General features: G+C 35.2%; 1 protein-coding gene and 1 pseudogene across 7 annotated transcripts in view; one reads left to right on the top strand and one right to left on the bottom strand.

Annotated features, from left to right (window-relative positions):
* The window catches only part of ZGRF1 (zinc finger GRF-type containing 1), a 92,311-nt gene that overhangs the window by 27,589 nt on the left and 40,409 nt on the right, over nt 1-24,313 (top strand). For 4 of the 7 annotated variants that reach the window (XM_045469971.1, XM_045469981.1, XM_045469960.1 and 1 more), the window contains 8 exons: nt 555-628; nt 4,365-4,415; nt 7,265-7,348; nt 9,420-9,605; nt 14,683-14,785; nt 14,888-14,985; nt 19,495-19,618; nt 23,106-23,749. In XM_045469971.1, coding sequence (XP_045325927.1) covers nt 555-628; nt 4,365-4,415; nt 7,265-7,348; nt 9,420-9,605; nt 14,683-14,785; nt 14,888-14,985; nt 19,495-19,618; nt 23,106-23,749 — 1,364 coding nt within the window. The remainder of the gene's footprint in view (nt 1-554; nt 629-4,364; nt 4,416-7,264; nt 7,349-9,419; nt 9,606-14,682; nt 14,786-14,887; nt 14,986-19,494; nt 19,619-23,105; nt 23,750-24,313) is intronic. The other 3 variants (XM_045469995.1, XM_045469990.1, XM_045470003.1) reach the window with 3 other exon arrangements.
* Nucleotides 2,884-3,846, bottom strand: LOC123593716 (annotated as a pseudogene).

Here is a 24,313-nt window from a genome sequence, read left to right on the forward strand (position 1 = left end):
AAATCTTATTTAAAAATTTTTATCATGAAAATGTTTGAACATACAGAGAATAGACAACGAATCCTCAAATATCCAAAATCCATATTCAACAATTATCAAGACTACCTTACCTTCAAATTTAAGTTGTATTCCTTGTTTCATTCAGTTTTAGGTGGTTTTTTAAAGATTTTATTGTTTTATTTTAAATGTTTATTTTGAGAGAGCATACACAGACTCGTGCAAGTGGGAGTTGGGGGGAGGCAGAGAGAAGGAGAGAGAGAATCTTAAGCAGGCTCTGTGCTGTCAGCATGGAGGCTTGATCTCTCATGAGATCATGACCTGGGCTGAAATCAAGCATCAGATACTTAACCGACTGAGCCACCCAGGTACCCCCAAAGATTTTATTATTTTTAAGTAGTATCTATACCCAGTGTGGGGTTGAACCTACAACCCTGAAATCAAGAGTTGTCATCATCAAGTGGGCCAGCCTGGTGCCCCTAGAAATAAGTTTTTAAAAAGTTTAAAACACTACTATATGTATGATGAATAAAATAATTTCATTTTATCTATTATAGCTAGGAAACCATTGACTGAAGTAGTTTCACAAACTTTACCAAAGTTTCCTCATCTGAACCAGGATTCTCAACAGGTATGTCTTTTTTTTTTCTTATCAGCATATTCTTATATTTTGATATAGAATGTTGTCATTAGTAATGAAATTACAGTAATATAAAGCGTTCCAAGCTATCTTGCTTCATGACTCTCCCACACCTTGTATCAGAATATTTTTCATTATATCCCTTGGCTAAAAGGAAAAAAGAAAAACCAAACCTGGCAGTTCCATTTATTAACTTGTTAGTAGTATTAAACAACATAGTAAGTATTATGTCCTAGTAATTTAGTGAGCTTTTTATTTTTTCCATTTTCATTGATATAAAAGATATAACATTGTGATCAGTTTAAGGTGTACAACATAATAATTTGATATATGTATAGTGAAATGATTACTGTAAACATTTTATTTATTTTTAATTTTTAGTTTATTGTTTAATTTACATACAAGTTAGTTAGCATATGGTGCAACAATGATTTCAGGAATAGATTACTTAATGCCCCTTGCCCTTTTAAACCATCCCCCCCCAACCCCTCCAGCAACTCTCTGTTCTCTATATTTAAGTCTTTTAGTTTTGCCCCCCTCCCTGTTTTTATATTATTTTTGTTTACCTTCCCTTATGTTCATCTGTTTTCTATCTTAAATTCTTCATATGAGTGAAGTCATATGATATTTGCCTTTCTCTGACTACTTTCGCTTAGCATAATATCCTCCAGTTCCATCCATGTAGTTGCACATGGCAAGATTTCATTCTTTTTGATTGCTAAGTAATACCCCATTGTATATATATATATACCACATCTTTATCCATTTATCCGTCAGTGGACATTGGGCTCTTTCCATACTTTGGCTATTGTCAATAGCACTGTTGTAAACTTTGGGGTGCATGTGCCCCTTCGAAACAGCTCACCTGTATCCCTTGGATAAATACCTAGTAGTGCAATTGCTGAGTTGTAGGGTAGTTCTATTCTTAATTTTTTGAGGAACCTCCATATTGTTTTCCAGAGTGGCTGCACCAGCTTGCATTGCCACCAGCAGTGCAAAAGAGATCCTCTTTCTCTGCATCCTCGCCAACATCTGTTGTTGCCTGAGGTGTTCATGTTAGCCATTCTGACAGGTGTAAGGTGGTATCTCATTGCGGTTTTGATTTGTATTTCCCCAATGATGAGTGATGTTGAGCATTTTTTCATGTGTCGGTTGGCCATCTAGATATCTTCTTTGGAGAAATATGTATTCATGTCTTTTGCCCATTTCTTCACTGGATTATTTGTTTTTTGGGTGTTGAGTTTGATAAGTTCTTTACAGATTTTGGATACTAACCCTTTATCTGATATGTCATTTGCAAATATCTTCTCCCATTCTGTCGGTTGCCTTTTAGTTTTGCTGATTGCTTCCTTCGCTGTGCAGAGCTTTTTATTTTGATGAGGTCCCAAGAGTTCATTTTTGCTTTTGTTTCCCTTGCCTCTAGAGATGTGTTAGGTAAGAAGTTGCTGTAAGCATTTTATTTTTAAACACAATCACTGATAGAATGTATGCATTTGTTGTGCACTGCTCAGCTTCTCAAACCTTAGAATAATTAGTTCACATTGTTTTTCTCATGGTAATTGATTTTTTTTATCATAGCAATTTCTGAAAACTCAGCTTTACAAGGTGCCATTGAGAGAAATGACATAAGATCTGTTGTTGAAATGGAACTACCTTGAGTTAGTAGTTCATTCAATAGAGGTCAAATGGCACTGTATTTCCCTTAAATTTAAAATATCTTATGGAGCCCATGTTGAGTTTCCTGTGGCACCCCAAAGTACCTTGAACAGTTTGGGAACCATTGTAGTAATATAAAAATAATAGTACTAATTAGATACATTGAAATTCTAGAATAAAATTAATTTATTAGAATAAATCTAAATTCTTGTTTCTCAGTGGGGATACTATTAGCATATTTGGAGGGATAATTCATATGACACTTTTTCGAGAAGATATATTTAAAAGAAAAGAAAGTGAAATGTTTCATTTGCCCCACTTTGTATCTTACTCTGTTTTCCATGTTACTGGTTTTTTTTTAAATAATCTTGATGTTTTCTCTTTTTTAATTATAGAAGAAAGTGAAGAAAAAATAAAACAACCTACTGAGAGATAATTATTATTAGTGTTTCCAGGATTTTTTGGCCTATTTTTAAAAATATGGTTAGCTTGATGTGTGCAAATAGTTTTATATCTTATCCCCTTAATGTATTTCTCACATCATTAAAACACTTATTAAATATATCTTTTATTAATTTATTTTTTTTTTAGCTGCTTGGTGAATAGGTTTATTATTATCTTTAATCTGAAAAATCTTCAAAGAAAATTATGGTTTGGTTTATTAGCTCTCAGCAGCCGATCCTGCGCTTTAAGGAAGCTGCCTTCTTCTCAGCTACTCGATCTTTCTTCTGGGCAAGAGACATTTTGGAATGGTTCCACCTTTTCTTTTTAACTTCTTTCTTAGGCTTCTCTCAAAGATTGGATTCTCTTGTACAGCAGCATGAGCTTTCTTATACATCTCCATCATGCCTGGAGTTACATTGTTCTTTATGTATCAAGAGAATTGTTTCTTGTAAGCATCTTAGTCTTCTTCCGTTAGTGACACATATAATCTGCAGCATTCTGACCCAGGATGTGCTTCTGATGTATTTCTGCATTGAATTCCTTGCTTTCCCAATCATAACCAAGGAATTTTTTGGTACTATGAGGGGTAGAGAAACCTCCATCCACAACTCCCTTGAGGGCCTCCCAAACTTCATTTTCAGTAGGGGTTCTGGCAAGCCCTGCATCCAAATAGCAGACGAAGGCACCAGATTGACCATCAGTGCTTTCCACGTTGTATTCATCTTGTCACCTCCACTTGGCCTTCATAGACTTTTGTCCATGCCAAACCTACTGAGAAGCCTGTGGACCAGCAGCATGCCAGTACACTATGCTGCAGCATGATTTGTCAGACCAACCTTCACACCATACTTTGGGAGTTCATGCCCATGAGCTGCACAAACTACTGTATCTCCTTTAGGGGCATTAGCAATCTGACAAATGAGATCTCTGTTTGTTACACAAATTACCATCCTGTATTAAGGTGTGTTGTACTTATTTTTATCCTGAATTGCCAAGCATTTCAAAGCTTTGTAATCAGTTTTGTGCTCTTGTCTTCTAAATTTCACTTGGTATCTCTTGAAATCAGTCTTATTCTTGACAACTTTAATAAACCCCATCCTGCGGAACAGAGTTTGGCATTGGCGGCTTGCTACTGGGTACTGATCAGCAGTTAAATATATCTTTCAGAGGTTACTTACTATTCTGTCCTATGGATATCCTGTGCTTTGGACAAGCAGTGCCCTATTTTGAACATTTAGGTTATTTCCAGCATTTTGCTAGGATAAATAAAATATTAGTAAATGTTTTTGCACATAAATCATTGCTTACATTTAAGTTATTTCCTTAGATGTGAGTCCCAGAAGTGGAACTGATAGCTTGAAAGGCTAAGAACAATTTTCTTGATATATATTGTCAAATTTAAAAGTCTTACTGTTTTCCAATATGAATATTTATTTCACTCTACATTCACCAGTACTAAGATATTTTCAATTCTTGCTAAGTAAAATAGTGTTTCATTAACATTTTTTACTTCCTTGATTATTAGTGATGGTGTTCTTTTATTTCTTATGTCTAATTGAAATTTATGTATTTTTTGTAACTTACTACTACCTTTTAGTTGTTCTTATATTAATATTCTGTTCCTAAGATTATAAAAGAAAATGAAGTCAAACCAAGTGGACCACTTCAGTCTTTGCAGGTATGTTCATTTTTAAACTATAAAGTAGCCAGAAATTATAGTTGTATATATAGGTATGGCATATAATTTTATGTTTGTATTTTACATTGTCAGTTTTCAGTCTCATGTATCTTATTTTTTATTTTTTAATTAATTAATTTATTTTTGAGAGAGAGAGACAGTATGTGTGTAAGTAGGAGAGGGGCACAGAGAGAGGAAGAGAGAGAGAATCTTAAGGTCATGATCGTGAGATCATGACCTGAGCCAAAATCAAAAGTCAGATGCTTAACACCTGAGCCACCCAGGCACCACTAGTTTTCAATCTCATTTATAATTAGTTGCTCCTTTATACTTATTTAGATGATCCTGCTATCTTTTGTACCAATGCCTGTGTGGTCAATGCAATTTGGTTATATAACAAATCTTTTATTATAAAACTAAGTCTGTAAGCTTTGTAAGCATTACTTAATCCAAGAATTCATTGACAATTACAGCTGCACCTGCAACTCCTTTGCCTAAAAGAGAACAAAACATAAGAAATAAAATTCATATTGTGGTGGCTCAATCATTTTTCACCCTTTATGTATATAATAAGAGCAAATGTATAAAATCAAAATTAGCAACTGCATAATTTAGCTTATAAATGGTCACTTTTTTTTTTTAATTTTTTTTGACGTTTATTTATTTTTGAGACAGAGAGAGACAGAGCATGAACGGGGGAGGGGCAGAGAGAGAGGGAGACACAGAATCGGAAGCAGGCTCCAGGCTCTGAGCCATCAGCCCAGAGCCCAACGCGGGGCTCGAACCCACAGACCGCGAGATGGTGACCTGAGCTGAAGTCGGAAGCTTAACTGACTGAGCCACCCAGGAGCCCCTCACTTTTTTTTTTTTTTTTAAATATTTATTTATTTATTTATTTGTTTATTTAAATATTTATTTATTTTTGAGACAGGGAGAGACAGCATGAACGGGGGAGGGTCAGAGAGAAAGAGACACACACAATCTGAAACAGGCTCCAGGCTCTGAGCTGTCAGTACAGAGCCTGACGCGGGGCTCGAACTCACAGACCGCGAGATCAGGACCTGAGCTGAAGTCGGACCCTTAACCGACTGAGCCACCCAGGCACCCCTCTTTTTTTTTTTTTTTTTTTTTTTTTTTTTTTTTTTAAGTTCATTTATGTTGAAAGAGAAAGAGAGCGGGTGCACCATGCACGGGAACAGGGGAGGGACAGAGAGAGAATCCAAAGCAGAAACCAGGCTACTGGTGTGAACTCACGAAGCATGAAGTCATGACCTGAGCTAAAAGAAACTAAGAGTGGGACGCTTAACTGACTGAGCCACCCAGGGGCCATATGTGATCATATTCTTAATGCTTTCTTTCACTTGAAAAATTAGGATTTAACCCTTTCAAGAACAGTTATCACAAAGTATAAACTGCAAATAAACAATATCACTGTTTTTTCCTCCAGAATGAGTTTCCTCTTAAAACAAGTATTACATGTTTTGGGATGCCTGGGTGGCTCAGTTGGTTAAGCATGTAACTCTTGGTATTGACTCAGGTCTTGATCTCACAGTTCATGAGACTGAGCCCTGCATAGGGCTCTGCACTGACAGTGCAAAGATGTTTGGGATTCTCTCTCTCCCTCTCTCTGCCCCTTCTTGCTCACGCTTTCTCTCTCTCTCTAAATAAATAAGTAAATAATTACATGTTTTTTAAAAAGTCCATTGTAATTTTAATAGTAATGAAAAAGGCCTTACGGTCTTTTGCAAAAAAAAATTATTTAAATCTGTAGCATTAATATAGGAATATATTTGCATTTATGTAATGCGTTTTGTACTACAACCCTCTGAAGCAGTCTCTTCATGTACACTAGTCATAGAAAGAACTTTCAAAATTTTAAATTAGGGTCCTCTTTGAGGATACACTTAATGACACTGCCACTTTATTTCTATAATTAGCTACACATAGCAAAGCAGAAGAGAAGGTGCTGTGCTAATTGATTTTTTAAATTCACTGTATTAGAAAATTCTAATTCTAAAATGTGAGTTGATAAAAAAAATAAAATAAGAGTTGAAAGTTTTCAAGAACTACTTCGTTGGGAGATGTTTTAATGTATTTTATTAATGGAAAGCTGCCATTATTTGAAGAAGTACACTAATTTATCTCTTCTGTCTATTGGGGAAATTTTTTTCTCTATATTTTTTAAACATAAAAATTGCTTCTCAGTTGAATTCATTTTTCTGTCTAAATCATAGTAGAAGTCATGGTTATTTTACATAGTCATTTGATGAACTAAAAATGACTAGTTTCTATTGTCTATATCTTGTGTTTTATGGTTGCTAGAAAATTACTCTTTTTTTTTTTTTTTTTTTTTTTAAGTAGGCTTAACACCCAGCTTGGGGCTTGAACTCACAACCCACAACCCTGAGATCAAGAGTTGCGTGCTTGACTGAGCAAGCCAGGCGCCCTGATTCATTCTTTAGATAAACTGTTAACACTGTTTACAATTTTTCCTCCTTTGATTTCATACTAATTTTTGAATTAAATAATCTGCATTCGCATTAAATATTAGGTTTGATGGATAATTATTAGGTACTCAACAATTTTTTCTAGTGTTAAAACATTCAATTAAAATTTTAGAATTAGAATTTTTTTATTGCTGAATTTTAAAATTAATTAGCATAGTGCCTTATCTGCTAGAGAACTCCTTTGCCAGGGGTACCTTTTATACATATGTATATACAGAAGATTGAAATGGCAAGTGTATTTTCAAATGGGAAACTTTAAGTTTTGGGAGTATTTTCCCATCTAACCCATGAACCACCTACAAAACTATTGTAGCTAACACACTTACTGGTATTTTATTCTAGTTCTTTCCCTTGGGAGGTGAAGAAGAGGCTACTTTTCTAGATGTTATTCCTAAACAGTTAGAGAGAAAAACCTGTGATCCTAAGGTAAAACTTGTGAAGAACTCTGATTTTCTAATCTACTATCTTTTCCTGCTGTTTTTTATACAACTGTCAAGAGTTTTCATAGGTAGAAGGTTAGTGAGCATAATGAATTAACCTGGTTTTAAGAGCAAGAGTAACTAATGACTGCTAGCCTTTGTTTGGTCTTGAGCCCTTTCTCTTTACTCATGAACTAATAATAATGCATCTCATATATATGTATATATGAAGGATATGTATATATATATATATATATATATATATATATATATATATACATGTATATGTATCTCTCTCTCTCTCTCTCTGTATATATGTATATATACACATATATATGTGTGAAGGATGCCCTAGGGGTTGGACAGGAAGATAAATTAAGTATAATTAATGAATGTTCTGTGGAGAACAAAATAGAGATTTTTATAGCTATGAACATATAGTCTACTCTACCACTTCTACCTCTGTAGAAGTATATATAAACCAAGGTCTAAGTAGTTCCACCTACTGCATATCAAAAATTGATAGAGAAAGTAGCATATAAATAGTTGAGATTTGTAAGTACCGATTCTGTTTCTTAAACCCAATAGATCTCTACAGAAGAGATCCACTTAGAAACATAGAAAACAAGGCATCTGTGTTCTTGTGGAGAATGTGTATTCCCCATCAAGCAAAACGGAAATATACAGTCTTTAACAATTGAGACTGTTTTTTATTGAAATGTGTGTGCTTCATAATTCAGGATATTTTCAATAAAAGTCCCATACAGGGGCAATTTAGATTTGATTTTCCTCTCAAATGTATGATTTAGAATCTTCATTTTTAATAAGAGAATATTCAGATTGTATACTATTATAATTTTGTTCATTTATGAGTTAGAAATAAATTTGTCCTTTATGTACATTCCTTTGGCTCTATTAGCAATCTTAATTTCCTACTTTCTGGGTAGGTTTGGTCACCCGTGAGGAGTAAAAATCCTAGAGCCCTCAAGGGGGCAGCAGAGAAAGCCATTTGGAGCCTGAAAGCTGATCAAGTCTCTGAGGAGATGACAGTACCTCCCTGAAGTACATGCCTAGATTGGCATCCTATTCTTAGGCCTCTGGTCTCAGAGCAATAGGATCAGATCTTCTGGGAGCCCCCATCCCTCCTCTATTAAGCCTGATAGTGTACAAAATGCCTAAACAAAGGAAAGTGCTTCTTGTATTTCTTCTCTTACTTTCCCTCCTATTATCATGTTTATTGACTGTCTCCTATATGCCAAAGACAGTGTTAAATGCACATTATATCCTCATGAAACAAAAAAGTCTCTTCCCTCAAGGAGCTTACAGTATAGGTAGTATATAGATAAGAAGAAACTTCGTTGTACTATGATGTGATAAGTCTATAATGGAAAATTTTATAATGTACAGGGGAAGCATAGAGAAAGGAGCAACTATGTCTTCCTGTTTTTTTTCTTCTAATGTTTATTTGTTTTGAGAAAGAGCATGCACAGGTAGGGGAGGGGCAGAGAGAATCCCAAGTAGATCCCACATAGAGCCCGACTGGGGGCTCAGTCTCACAACCATGAGATCATGACCTGAGCCCAAATCAAGACTTGGACACTTAACTGACTGAGTTACCCAGGTGCTGCATCTTTCTGATTTTTTTAATTTATTCATTTATTTTTGAGAGAGAGCAAGTGGGGGAGGGGCAGAGAGAAAGGGAAAGGGAGGGATAATCTGAAGCAGGCTCCATACTGTCATCAGCGCAGAGCCTGACACAGGGCTCGAACTCACAAACTGTGAGCTGCTCCACATCTTTCTGGTGGAATTAGTTCATTATAACTATACTTTTATGCTTATAATGAAAAAATTAGTACTTATTCATTTTGAACTGAATTAAATCAATAACTGAATTATATTTCATAATTAACATATTAGGATAATAGGGGTCTTTCCTGGTTTTAGTATTGGTCACTTAGTAATTACTTACATTAAGTAATATTTAATAGAGCTGAATTGTGATTTCTGTGTATATATACATTGTGACTATATATCAATATATACTTATGCAATACTCATTTTTAATAATTTACTTGTAGCCTGTTGAGTTTCAAGGGCACCAAGTGAAAGGATCAGCCACTAGCACTGTGATGGTCAGAGGACACAACTCACAGCTAGAATGCAGTCAGTTTCCAGATAGTATTGAGTATGGAAACTGCATGACGGACTCTTGTTTTTTGACACCAAAATTGACTAGCGCTTGTATGCAGATTGATTTCTTGCAGGTAAAAATATTTTTTCTAGTTGCACCTTGCCAAATCATTTTCTTTATGTAAGTGTTAAATCTTATAAACAGATTATATTTAAATCTTTGAACAAATGTAAGTTACAAAGGAGTTTAGTAAATTGATAAGAAGCATGGTATCTGAAATCAATCTAAATAAGAGAAAAATATTTTATTTGAAAGATTTGCTGCCTTTTAGGACCTGGAATTTAAAGGATTACTTTTCATTTAAGAAAAGACTAGGGATTCATGACAATGGCAAATAGATCACATTTAGAAAATATATTTAACAGCTATAGATTTTTTCTTTTCTTCTATTATCCCCACCCCCACTTCACTGTGACACCAGGTACTTCTCATTGCTACCAAATAGAGGTCATAGAGAGAGAACAATATGCATATATTTGAAACAATGTCAAAGAGATTAAATTTTTTTTTCTTTTTTATTAAAGTGTGATGCACATACAAAATAAATATACATACCATAAGTACACAGCTTAATGATTACCATGAAGTGAACACACCCATGTAACCTCCACCCAGAAGTCCCCCTCTACTCCCTTTCAACTACTACTCCTTCTGTTCCCTCCAAAGATAACCATTAGTTTGACTTAAAACACCGTATATTCATTGTGCTTTTAAAACTTGATGTAAATAAAGTAATATGCAATGTATTTTTTGTGTCTCATTCTTTTTGTTCAACACTGAACGTTTGAAGTTCATCACTGTTGTTACCTGTAGCTGTAGTTTATTCATTTTCATTGCTGGTGTGCTAGTCCGTTGTATGAATATTCCCCAGTTTATCCATTCTTCAGTTGTTTGCATTTGGTTGTTATGGAAAATGCTGATAGGAACATTCATGTGCTGCCATGCGCTTCTGTTAATTATACTTTATTGGAGTGAGATTGTTGAGTCACCAGATATGCATATCTTTGCTTTTAGTATATAATGCCAAACTGCTTTCCAAAAATGGTTGTTATAGTTTACATTTCTATCAGAAGTGTATGAGAGTCCCCATCACTCTATATCTTCATCAACGCTTGGTTCTGACAGTTTGTGTTTTGAATATTAGCTATTCTGGTAGATATGTAGTGGTATTTCATTGTGGTTTTAGTTTGCATTTTCCTGCCTAACAGTGAGGTTGGGACCTTTATAGATGCTTATTGGCCTTCTCTGTATTCTCTTTGATGAAGTATTTGTTCAGATTTCTTCCTCAGTTTTTAATTCATGTGTTTATCTTTTTAATTAATTTTTGAAATCCTTTATATATTGGATATATACTCATTGTCAGTTGAATACTTTGCAAATACCTTCCCTGATTCTGTCTTATATTTTACTCCTAATGATGCTTTTTGATGAATGGAAGTTTATAATTTTTAACATAATACAATTTATCTACCCTTTCCTTTATGATCAGTGCTTTTTTGTCTTAGGTCTAAGAAGTCTTTCCTCCATGGGGCAACTGGGTGGTTCAGTGGTTGAGCATCCAACTCTTGATTTCAGCTTAGGTCATGATCCCAGGGTTGCGGAATTGAGCTCTGTGCTGACTGTGGAGCCTGCTTGGGATATTCTCTCTCTTTCTCTCTCTCTCTCTCTCTGTCTCTCTTTCCCTCTCTCTCTCCCCCCCTCCCTCTGCCCTCTCTCCCCTGCTCAGATGCAGTCTCTCTCTCTCTAAAAAAAAAAAAACAAGGAAAAAGAAAAGAAAATATTCTCTCATATTATCCTGTAGAAGCTTTATTATTTGCCTTTCACACTTTGATGTACAATTTTTTATGTATTGAAATATGGATAAAGTTTCATATTTTTTCCATATGGACATTCAGTTGACCTAGCACCGTTTATTGAAAAGGCTATCTTTTCTCCATCCTTTTGTGTTTCCCCCTTTGCTGTATAAATCACGTGTCCTTATATTTCAGGTCCAGTTTTGGTTTCTGTTTCTGATTCATTGGTTTGTAGTTTTGGAAGTCTTCATATCTTACAAAGTATGTGTTTTCATGCATCTCTAAATCTTCCCACTTTCTTCTTTTTAGCTTTTGCATTTCCATATACATTTAGAATTAGCTTAATAATTTCCACACATGTGCATAAACATGCTGGGAATTTGATTGGAATTTCATTGTGTATGTAAATCTTGAGGAGAATTGACATTTTTACAATATTTTATTGATATTTTTTCAATATTGTAATAATGTATTTTCTATTTTGATCTTAAATTTTTCCCATAAAATTTTACATTTGTGGCATACAGCATTCTCTATCTGTTATTTGTATATTTGATTTGTAGGAGCTCTTTTCATATTAAGAAAACTAACCGTTTGCCATTTTTCCTAATGTATTAGTGTTTTGGTTCTGTTTATGATTTTCTGCAGAAATGCATTTTTAATATTTTTGTAATCAGATCTATCAGTGCTTTTTTTCATGGTTTGTGGAGCCAGAACTCTGAAGTTTTCCTTTAGTTCTTTTTAATAATGAATCTTGTTGCTTTTCTTTATTATCATGGTTTTACACTATTTTTAGTAAGAACTAATGATCGGCTATGTTAAGTAGAATAAGTTATTTCTGAATTCCTTCTTTATATTCTCTCAGATTCCTAGTATAACTATATCATTTTTAGATAAATAGATGTTCAACATTTGTATTATAAATATTGTAATATTTTCACAGCTGAAACAATATACTGTGGTTACATTTTGTTTCTTTTATAATTTTGGATTTTTTTTCTTAGTTTCTAATTGTCTCATTTTTAAAAATTTGCTTAGTATTCTTTGAATATTGGAGTAAAGATTTTTCACATACTCGAAAAGCTTTTTATAAAATACCCTTCAATACAGGAATCTACACAAACTTATTAGATAAATTTGTTAGTTCATTTTTTTCCCCCTTGGATCTCTTTCCTATGTCCTCCATCTGTCCTAGTCTACACTGTATAGTTGGCATCTTAAAATTAACCTTCACCTAGGGGCACCTGGGTGGTTCAGTCGGTTGAACGTCCGACTTCGGCTCAGGTCATGATCTCACAGTCTGTGAGTTTGAGCCTCGTGTCGGGCTCTGTGCTGACAGCTCAGAGCCTGGAGCCTGTTTCAGATTCTGTATCTCCCTCTCTCTCTCTGCCCCTCCCCCGCTCATTCTCTCTCTCTCTCTCTCTCTCTCTCTCTCTGTGTCAAAAGTAAATAAACATTTTAAAAAATTAAAAAAAATAAATAAACTTTGCCTATTTCCTAGCTTGAGTTGCCTATATCTTGAACATTGTCTTTTTTTCTTGTTTTGTTATGACACATCTTAAGTGCCTCTGAAGAAAGGGAGAATGGGAAATAGAATTTGGGAGACTTTGTATGTTGTAAATATTTTTATTCTGTTGTCATCCTTGATTGATAGGCTAAATATAGAAGTTGGATATGATCTGCTATTTTTCTTTTTAAATTTAAATTTAGCAGTGTTTTCTCCTAGAGGTTTTTAAGCATATTTTCTTTGTATTCTTTATTCCTGAAATTTCACAGTGATGAACCTTCCTTCAGGTTTTATTAATACTGGATATTGAATTCTCAGTGAATCTATCCTGCAGATACAAGTCCACCAGTCCTGTAAAAATTTTTTTAAAAATAATTTTTTGGTAATTTCCTCCCCATTATTTTCTTGATTTTTCTCATTCTAAAGCTTCTATTAAATGTTTTTAGCCTTTTGTAGCCTACTTTTTCAGCAGCCCCTGTGGATGGCATAGTTTCTAAGTGTTTCCATGGTTATAGGGGTAAATCAGTTTACTTGTCATTGGACTCCCCTGTAATAGGTACTTTGGTGTGACTTTCTTTCATATGATGAAGTTTGTATTCTTCCCCGTCCTCTTAACATATGGTTGTTAAAGGTTACCATTGTTTCTTAGTTTCATCAAAGATAAAAGATGTTTTTGTGTCTTATTTCCTATGGTTTTTTTGAGGAGAATAGAGGCACTCATATTGAAAATGAAATTTGTATCCATTTGTTTTATTTATATTCCGTGCCCAATGTGGGGCTTGAACTCACCACCCTGAGCTTAAGAGTCACATGCTGTACCGACTGAGCCAGCCAGGCACCCCCATTTGTTTTATTTCTAATTATTTTTACATACGTTGGTTATGGTAATGTTTTGTATCATGAGTTTCTATGATATGTTTTAAGGCAAAATGACCAGATAGATCTAGGAACAGAGAGAATTTTTTTGGTGTGAATGTGGCAAATTGCATATAGCAGTCTCTGAACTTTAAAAAAAATTCTGTAGTTCATTAAATTCTCAGGTGCTCTCACTGATTGAAAGGCGCACTGTTCTATTATACACCACTAAGAAAGAAGAACAGTCAGTTAACATACGATGCTTTATCACTTAGACTTTTTATTGAAAACTTTTTATTGTGGTAAAAAACACATTATAAAGTTTCCAACCTCATCCGTTTTTATGTGTATGGTTCAGTCATGTGAAGTATATTTACAATATTGTGAAACAGATCTCTAGAACTTTTTCACTTTCACTTAGATTTTTAATGTTATATTTATTGAAAGAAGTCTTGGATTTATTTGTATATCACAAATAAGGTATATCACCCTGCTTTGTTTCCTTGCCCGTCTGTGAACACAAGACTTTTTTGTTCAATGGCAAATGATAATGTCATCCTTTTGAATACATTTAAACAGCAAAATTTCATAACATGGTAATGTTAATGCAAACTCCTATTTAAGTGACCAATATATGAACAGTATGTCTAACTTGCATATAGTTTCACTTGCACAGCAATACCAACTATGTTACAACCATTGCTGGTGCTATACAGATGTAAAAGTGTCATCACAGGATTCATCTGCATTTCAATGGTGTTAAGGTATAAGAAATGTGAACTGTAAGAATAGATGAAATGTAATATACTCTACTTTTCCTGACTAGAATTGGTTTCATAACATATTGCTTTCTGTTTGTCTGTGTCTCGTTATAACCACAAGCTATGTGTGTATATATAGAGGTAGATAAAGATATAGATATGTACACACACACACACACACACATACAGTTTCTTTTTACTAAATAAATTGGTAAATGGATCTCTGTTTTCTAGTTCCCAGATGAAGATGACTTTCCAAAAGGAGGTATTAGTTTTAATATTGAAGACAATTTTCAAGTGAGAGCTGAGTCTAATAAGGACACAGTTGAAAATGACTGTAAGTAAATTCTAAATAAAACATAACATTAAAAAGTTATTTGACATTGAACAAACCATTATGTAAAAATCCATGCTTTTTTTTTTTTTTTTTTCTCCACAGCAATTTTAGATTTCTCTCCTAAAAAGTCAGAACGTTCATATCATTATTTGGATTCTAATTTTAAATCAGCAGAGAGGACTTCATTGGAAGCAAATAAGGTACACTGTAAGCAAAGTTTTAATAGTTGGTAGTAAAAAATCTTGGTAGTCTTATAAGAAATGAATCCATTAAAAATGAAAAAATAGGGGCGCCTGGGTGGCGCAGTCGGTTAAGCGTCCGACTTCAGCCAGGTCATGATCTCACGGTCCGTGAGTTCGAGCCCCGCGTCGGGCTCTGGGCTGATGGCTCAGAGCCTGGAGCCTGTTTCCGATTCTGTGTCTCCCTCTCTCTCTGCCCCTCCCCCGTTCATGCTCTGTCTCTCTCTGTCCCAAAAATAAATAAACGTTGAAAAAAAAAATTAAAAAAAAAAAAAAAAATGAAAAAATAAAAATTTTAAGATTGGATCTTTTTTTTTTTTTTTAACGTTTATTTATTTTTGAGACAGAGAGAGACAGAGCATGAACGGGGGAGGGTCAGAGAGAGGGAGACACAGAATCTGAAACAGGCTCCAGGCTCTGAGCTGTCAGCACAGAGCCCGATGCGGGGCTCGAACTCATGGACCGCAAGATCATGACCTGAGCCGAAGTCAGACGCTCAACCGACTGAGCCACCCAGGCGCCCCGATTGGATCATTTTTAACATGATAAAGTTTATCAATAACCAGCCAACATTATTTTAACAATAAAACAAGCAGCAAAATTTCTGTTAGAATAATTAACAAAATGTAGATGACTACCATCTTATTCAAAGGTGTTTTGAATTTTCTAATATGACATGACATAGGAGGCATACATAATTAAAGAGGAAGAAAAAGAAGAATCAATTAAAAATGAGAAGTTTAAGAAGAATTTTGTAAGTGAGTTGAAGGCAAGATAAACTTAAAAAATTAATAGCTTTCCTGAACCAGTTAGAAAACATAATAGAAAAAGTGTTCCGACAATAATAACAACTGATATACAATGCCTAGGCATAATCTTAATTGTAAATATATGGAACATGTGTGGAATAGACTATGAAATTTTACTGTGAAATATAAAATTCATGAATACATAGCAATTCACCAATACCAAATACCCTCTGTAGGTCAGAACTTGTAAGACTTGGGTATAGAATGATGGACAAAATAGGTATGTATGATCTCTGTCTTTAAAGGCCAAGGAGAAAGAATATGAGATGGTTAAAGGAGGGAGAGAGATGTTAATCAAGAGTGCAAGCAAACAAATAAATTGAGATAATTGCTATGTAAGAAAGCTATGAACGTACTCTGAAATAGGGGAATCTACTTTATGGATAAATCTACTTTATGGCTTTTCCAGCTGTGGCAGCTGTAGGGGGAGGAACATACCTTGTAAAGAAACTGCAAGTATAAATACCCTGAGATCGAAAAGAGTTGAGTGGGCTTGAGAAAGTGGACAAAAGCCAGAGTAGTGGGATTGTAGAGCTTGAAAGTGGTAATTAGAGATTGGAAAAGTGAGCAGGGCCAGACACACAATCTTACAGGTGAGGTAAAGAATTTTGATAGTCCTCTGTGTTCCTCAGGGAAATCCATGAAGGGTTTTCAGCAGAAAATTACATGACTTAATTTACATTTTTAAAAGGTTTGCTGGTTGCTCTGTGGTAGATGGGTTTAATGGATGCTGTGGTGGAAACAGAGAAACCAGTTTAGAGGAGACTTAATTGATAGGGACTTAAGAATAGGCATTGTGGCAGTGAAAGGAGTTAGAAGCATGGATGTTGATGGATTGAATGTAGATAGTTAGGGTGAAGGAAAAGGGAGAAGAAAGATTCCTGGCTATCTGACTTAACAATTGTGTGGTTTTCACTGCATGGAGTAAGAAGGAGGAGTGTATTAGTCTGCCGGGATTGCCATAACAAAATACTGCAGAATGTGTCTCTTACACAGCAGAAATTTATTTTGTCAGAATTTTGGAAGCCAGAAGTCCAAGATCATAGTTCTGGCTAATTTGGTTTCTCATGAGGACTGTCTTCCTGGCTTGCAGACAGCTGCCTTCTCACTGTGTCCTCACATGGCCTTTCCTCGATGTGTACACATGGAAAGAAAGAAAGAGAGCAGGTGAATGCAAGCTCTCTTTTTATAAGACCACTAATTCTGTCAGATCACAGCCCCACTCTTATGACCTCATTTATCATTTAGACTTTGTTACCTATTAGAGGCCATGTCTCCAAGTACAGTTACATTGGGGTTAGGGCTTCAACATCTGAATTTGCAGGGGACACAATTCAGTCCACAGCAGGGAGGAGCAGGTTTGGTGAATACATAGGAACAGACAGAAACGCCTGTGAGTCAGGTAGATATGTAAAGTTAGAAATCGGGTACATGGGTCTGGTTCAGAGAAGTTTGCATGGTCATTTGCACATAGCAAAGTTTAAAGCACTGAGAATGGATGGGTTCATTTCAAGAGTGTGTAGAGAAAGGAGAATGTGTTATATCCCATTCTTAAGAATCGGGGGGTAGGGAGGGTTTGCTATGTCAGTTATTGTGGAGACATTGGTAAAATGACAGAAACAGGTTCATGTGGCAACTTGAGGGTCATTGGTGACTTTGGCAAGAGCAGTTTCAGTGAAATAGTGAGGATTGAAACCAGTTTAGATGGATTAAATGGTAAATGAGATGTAAGAAAGTAGTGACTGGATATGGAAAATTCCTTAAAAAGAGTAACATATTTGATTGATTAGCCACTCATTCCTCAAATATTTTGGGGGCATCTACTGTATGTTGCACTGTTCTACATGTTAGAGATAGGCCTATGAATAAAACAGGCAAAGATCTGCTCTCCTGGAGCTTGCCTTCTGATGAAAGGAGACAGATAATAAGCAAGTATATAGTACCTTAGAGGGTTTAAGTGCTGTGGAGAACAATAAAGCTGTGTAAGAGGGATGGAGTTCTATTTTATAGGTAAAATAGGGCCTCTCTAATAAAACACTGGGGTGGAGAACTGAAAGAAAAGAGAGGAAGGGAGAGGACACGCATGCCATGCAGATATCTGGAGGAAGAGCATTCCAGGCATAAGGAATAGCAGATGGAAAGGTTTCGAGGCAGGGGAATGCTGGCCAATTTGTAGAACAGCAAGGAGGTAGCCATGGAATGAGTGAACAAACGAAGGGGAAAGTGGTAGGAAGTAAGATCAGAAAGGAAGTAAAGGACCTAATCTTATAGGGCAACTGGGTAGGACATTTTCAGAGCTTTGTACTTTGAGAGAGTTTGGGAACCATTGGTTTTAATGAGAAGAGTGAAATGATTAAACTTATGTTTAGAAAGAAACCTGTGGCTGGTTGATAGAGAATGTACTGTGGGAACAAGGTGCATACTCAGTAAGTATTGCCTATTATTGTTACTTTTGTTGAAAGTGCAATACAATCTAGGCTGCCTAGGTTTGAATCCCAACTCTGCTGCTAATAAGCTGGATGAGTTTAAACAAGTTTAATTGCTTAACTACTCTTTTTCTCAATTCTCTCAGTTGTAAAATAAGGAAAATGAGAGTACTGACCTCATATGGTTGTGTAAGGATCAAATAAGTTAAAACTAAAAGGTACTTAGGACAGTCCCTAGCACATAGTAAGAATTTGTTATTATAATAAGACTATTACTATGGTGATGATTGAATGTAATTTCCCATTGATTTGTCAGTTTCTTCTACTAGACTGAACTCCCTGAATGTGGGGATCATGAGTAATCATCTTCACATCCTTATTTCCTAGCACAGCACCTAGAACCAAATGACTAATTAAGAGAGTGTTTTAAAATTTATATATACATTTTTAAACTTTATTGTAACTTACTGAAAAAAAAAAAGACATGCACATTCTAAAAAATTTAAACCATTCAGAAGTACATAAAGTTACAAGAATCCTTTCTCCTTAATTCCACCTGCATTAGAAACCAACCACTCTTAACAGTTTGGTATGTATTCTTCCAAACTTTTATTCTTTCATTCTATTGTTATACAAATATATGTATATATTAAATGTGATCATCGTATTATATTTTTAAGGTGATTAATTTCTGGAAGCAGCAAGAAAATTAAATACTGTTCTAAGGAGAATAACATAATGAGTAATATGACTATTCATGTCTGGAATAGATCAAAAAAATTCAGTCCATTTGGGAGTAGTATCTTCAAGTTTAGGTCAACTGTAGATAAACCCTAGACCTGAGGACATAAGAGAAAGCTGTTCATTCCATGAGTCTGCAGGAAGTTTTACCTTCACATCTTCAAACATGAAATCTGAGTTAGTGTTAAGCCCTATTGACTAGAAATTCATCTTCAGAACCAAATCCCCATGACCCAGATCAGTCTAAGTCAGGATCTGACCCATTTCAAATAAATCCAGTGGTTTTTATGTTCTGCGTTTTATTTTTTTATTATTCTTATTGATTTTAGTGAGTTTATCCTGTCCCTTTGGGAAGAGTTTTTGCCCTACTGTAGCTCTACATAATGTGCTTCAAAGCATTATTTGTATGATATAGATTACTAGAATTCATTCAAACTATAGGGAAAAAATGTGGTAACATTTGGTTAGTAATTTTGTTTCTTCTTTCTGAATAGATGACATCACCAGAGCAAAAGATCTCGACCTTAAACCCTGTTTCTACTTTTTCTTTGAACTCAAGAGATGAAGACTTTGTGCTAGAATTCTCTACGGAGTCCCTGAAAGCAAGAACTTTACCTGGTGACCTTTACTTCCTCAGCTTAGACAGTTGCTACCCTGCTGCTCTAATAATACTTATATGTGTAAAATGAAGTTTTTTATTTGAGAAATTGTCACTAAACTAAAAATATCTTGAAACCAGATTCAGTGTCATCCCCCTCAATCCTTCCCACACCACTTTTCTATTTGAGATGGCTCTTACTTCCAAATACAGTACACCCTTCTAACCCTCAGGTCCTTCTTCTCCTCTCAACTTCTCATGACAGACCTCTGCAAATGTCTTCCATCATTGCAGTACTTCTCACAGCTGTAACTCCAGAGTCGGGCCCCTCTATAGTGCCCTCCCCTCCCAGGGAATGATTCATTGTGAATGTCTGATTTACACCATTGGTTGACTTTGGTATAACCTCTTAGTTTCCCCTTTTTTGCTTTGGGATCCTGGCAAAATCAGGGAACTCTTCCAACTGTTGCTACCACAGTTGCATTCTCAGGTCTCTGTATTTTCATATATTTTAAGTCTTCCCTATGAGTAATTTCCTGCTTCTTGATAAGTACAGTACATTCTGTAGGATTCTTTCCACTAACTTTTCTTTCCCTCTCTCTTTTCTTGAAATCTCACCAACGTATCTTCCCTGATTCCGAAGTTATGTTGGGTAAGGGATGAAGTTATAGGTAATTTTGGGGAGTGGACGATACAAAAAAAAGAACAAAAAAACTCCACCAACTTTGTAATGTGAATGGGTTGTTGGGTTGAAGAAGGCTTAGTGGGTATGGCTAGTAGAGGAAGCAAGGTAGGGAAAAGTCAGTATGGGAGGAGTGGGTATCGAAAACAAATGAAGTGACAATGGAATAATAGATGATTTTCATAGTTAAAGCATGAATCTTACTCTTGATTTCTTAATTTTTTATTCAAGTATGATTAACATGTAGTGTTATATTAGTTTCAGGTGTATAGTGTAATGATTTAACAACTTTAGACATTTCTCAGTGCTTATCAAGATAAGTGTGCTCTTAATCCTTTTATCTCTTTCCCTCCTCCTCCTGCCCACTTCCCCTCTGGAAACCACCAGTTTATTCTCTGTATGTTAGAGTCTGTTTTTTTATCTCCGTTTTTCTTTGTTCATTTGATTCTTAAATTCCACATATGGGTGAAATAATATATTTGTCTTTCTCTGACTTATTTCACTTAGGATTATACCCTGTAGGCCCATCGTGTTGTTACAAATGGCAAGATTTCATTTTTTTATGGCTGAGTAATATCCCATTGTGTTTGTGTGTGTGTTGTGTGGGTAGGTATGTACTACCTCTTCTTTATCCATCCACGAATGGATACTTGGGTTGCTTCCATATCTTACCTATTGAAAACAATGCTGCAGTAGACATAGGGGTGCATATATCTTTTCAAATTAGCGTTTTCATTTTCTTTGGGTAAATACCCAGCAGTGGAATTACTAGATCATATGGTAGTTCTATTTTCAATTTTTTGAGGAATTCCATACTGTTTTCCATAGTTGCTGCACCAATTTGCATTCCCACCAACAGTGCAGTGTTTTTTTTTCTCCACATCCTTGCCAACACTTGTTATTTCTTGTCTTTTTGATTTTGGCCATTCTGACAGGTGTAAAGTGATACCTCATTGTGATTTTAATTTGCATTTCCCTGATGATTAGTGAACATTTTTACATGTGTCTATTGGTCATCTGTATGTCTTTGGGAGAATGTCCCTTCTGGTCCTCTGCCTATTTTATTTATGTTATATTATTTTTGAGAGAGCAAGAGAGAGAGGGAGCGAGTGAGAACGGGGGAAGGGCAGAGAGAGAGGGAGACAAAAAATCTGAAGCAGGCTTGGCGATGACAACGCAGAGCCTGGTGTGGGGCTCAAACTCACGAACCGTGAGATTATGACCTGAACCAAAGTTGGACCCTTAACTGACTAAGCCACCCAGGTGCCTTGGTTCCTCTGCCCATTTTAATCAGATTATTGGCTTTTTTTGGTGTTGAGTCATATAAGTTGTTTATGTATTTGGGATATTAATCCCTTATCTGATATATCATTTGCAAATATCTTCTTCCATTCAGTAGGTTGCCTTTTTCTTTTGTTAATGGTTTCCTTCACTGTGCAAAAGCTTGATTTTGGTGCAGTCCCAATAGTTTAATTTTGCTTTTGTTGCCCTTGTGTGGGGAGATCTATCTAGGAAAATGTTTCTATGGCCAGTGTCAAAGAAATTACTGTCTATGTTCTTTTCTAGGAGTTTTATGACATCAGGTCTCACATTTAGGTCTTTAATCCATTTTGAGTTTATTTTTGTGTCTCGTGTAAAAAAGTGGTCCAGTTTTATTCTTTTGCATGTAGCTCTCCAGTTTTCCCAGCACCATTTGTCGAAGAGATTGTCTTTTCTCAATTGTATATTCTTGCCTCCTTTGTTGTATGACCATAAGTGTGGGCTTATTTCTGGACACTACTCTGTCCCTTGATCTATATGTCTATTTTTGTGCCAATCTTTTACTCTTTAATGATGTTTTAACTTTTCTGTCAGTGTTGCTTGATTGGCTTGTTAGAATTGTAAAATAACACTATAAAAGAATATCATTTGCTCACTTACTGCTCTACTACCTACCCAAATGATCCCCAAAGTTTATTTCCAACAAATATTAACTCTGTCAAGAAGGTACATTATTATAAAATAGGAAACCATAGCATTGTCAGATAAAAACGTTAAGCTTGTATAACTCCCCTGCAGTATTATTTATTCATTTACTTATTGAACAAATATTTATTATTGCTTTTTACATTTTAGGAATATATTTATTACTAATACTGCTGACAGAAGGAATTCTAAAACTCAGCCAAAATCTAGTTTAGGAGAATTATACTCTTACCACATACCAATAGATCAGAATAAAGCTAACTGTCTTCTTTACCCTGAAGGTTAACATATAACTTCATGGGTATGGTAAATATAAAGGAAGTTACAGTCACATAGATAAATAAACCATGAACTTCAGTCTCTGGAGTAGGAATATACAATTAAGAACAAAAAACCAGTTCTCAGTTCATGTCCTGACTCTGCCAGTTGATAGTCATGTTACCTCTAGGCCTTGGCAATCTCATCTGTAAAATGAGAATAATAAATCCCTTTCATGGTTGTAAAGTACTTTGAGAAGTTAAGTGCTATGAAATATAATCTAGTGATTGGTGGTGGTGGGTTGGGGGGAATCTTAGCTAAGGGAAAAAGAAAAAGGGAAGGATTTCAAATGCATTAACCTTAAAAAAGTTTGAGTCTCTTGAGCTTTGAAATCTTCATTTTTTTGAGACTAAAATCATTAAAAATATTTTATTATAAAAAAGGAACTAAAATTACCTATTTTTGTTTTTTGTTTTTTTGTTTTGGCAAGGCAAGTCATTACTTTTTCTTTCTTGTATAGATAGCTACTGGTTTTTAGAGCCTAGTTGATGGCCATAATACATTTTTATTTAATCAGCTCTTTTTTTTTTTTTTTTTTCCAGTTATCAAAAAACCCAGTTCTCTGGGGAATAAGAACTTTCAAAGGCTTCCATTAGTAAGTAGAACCCGAGTTCCACTTATTACTTTGCCACGTGTTGATAGGTCACCTGATTTAGATTCTCGTTCATACGACATCATCTATGACAGGCAAGAATCTTCTGGTTCCCCCATATTCAACTTGTGTGAAAAGTCAGCGGTTCTTTCTTTTAGCTTTGGACTTGACAACCAAAGTGAAACTTCCTTCTCTAAAGAATCCAGAGAAGTGACTCCAAAGGATGTTTTACTTCTCAATAATATATCTACTCAAAGCAAGTGGCTGAAATATCAAAACATACCCCAGTGCAACTTGACTACTCTAAATGTAGTTGATAAAGTAACAGATGGCTTCTTTGCTGAGGTTGTTTCTGGGACACATTGTAGTGACATAGGTGAAAGACAGAGTGAGGCTGTGAATGAAAGCTCCATGCATTTGCAAATGATAAAAGACATGCTCCATCAGCAGCAACAGGATTTTAGCAGTCAGGATTTGATTTCCAGAAAGAAAGCACTGTCTTTGAATTTAAAGCAGACTACCAAGACTGAGAAAATTCACAATGTGTTAGGAGAGTCTGCCTGCTGCAACTACAGTGTAACAGGAGATTTACAGGTGAGGAAATGAGCCAATGTATCTTGGTGCATTGTTTCCAATAGTTAGTGTTTGAATTTCAACAAAAGAATTACCAAAATCATATAGGAGCGATGATTTTACTTTTAGAGCTAATGACTTCTTTTTTTGAGTTTTACAGAACTCTAGCTATAGTCATATCTTCTTTGACTTAAAATCTTACCTAGTAGTTATGAGCATTAAATGAAATTATGTGGTATCTGGCACGTAATAGGTACTTAATAAATGATAGCTCCAACTGTTTCCACTTCTGCCACTACTATTACTGTGATTGTTTTCATTTTTCACTATCAGCTCAATTTTGCCGATCACATCATGATTAGGGTAAAGTTACATCTTATACATTGGTTTTGCAAAATTCTATTGTACTTGTAACCGGAAATAGAAACACATAATGATCCATTCACATCAGCTAAGTTTTTCCTAGAAAAAAGTTTTTACAAACTTATTAAGAGGCAGACCAGAAATGGTTAGTTTTGGTTTTTTTAAATGTTCATTTATTTTTGAGAGAGAGAGGGTAAGTGGGGGAGGGGCAGAGAGACAAGG

This window comes from Leopardus geoffroyi, chromosome B1 (assembly GCF_018350155.1).
Source record: "Leopardus geoffroyi isolate Oge1 chromosome B1, O.geoffroyi_Oge1_pat1.0, whole genome shotgun sequence".
NCBI lineage: Eukaryota > Metazoa > Chordata > Mammalia > Carnivora > Felidae > Leopardus > Leopardus geoffroyi.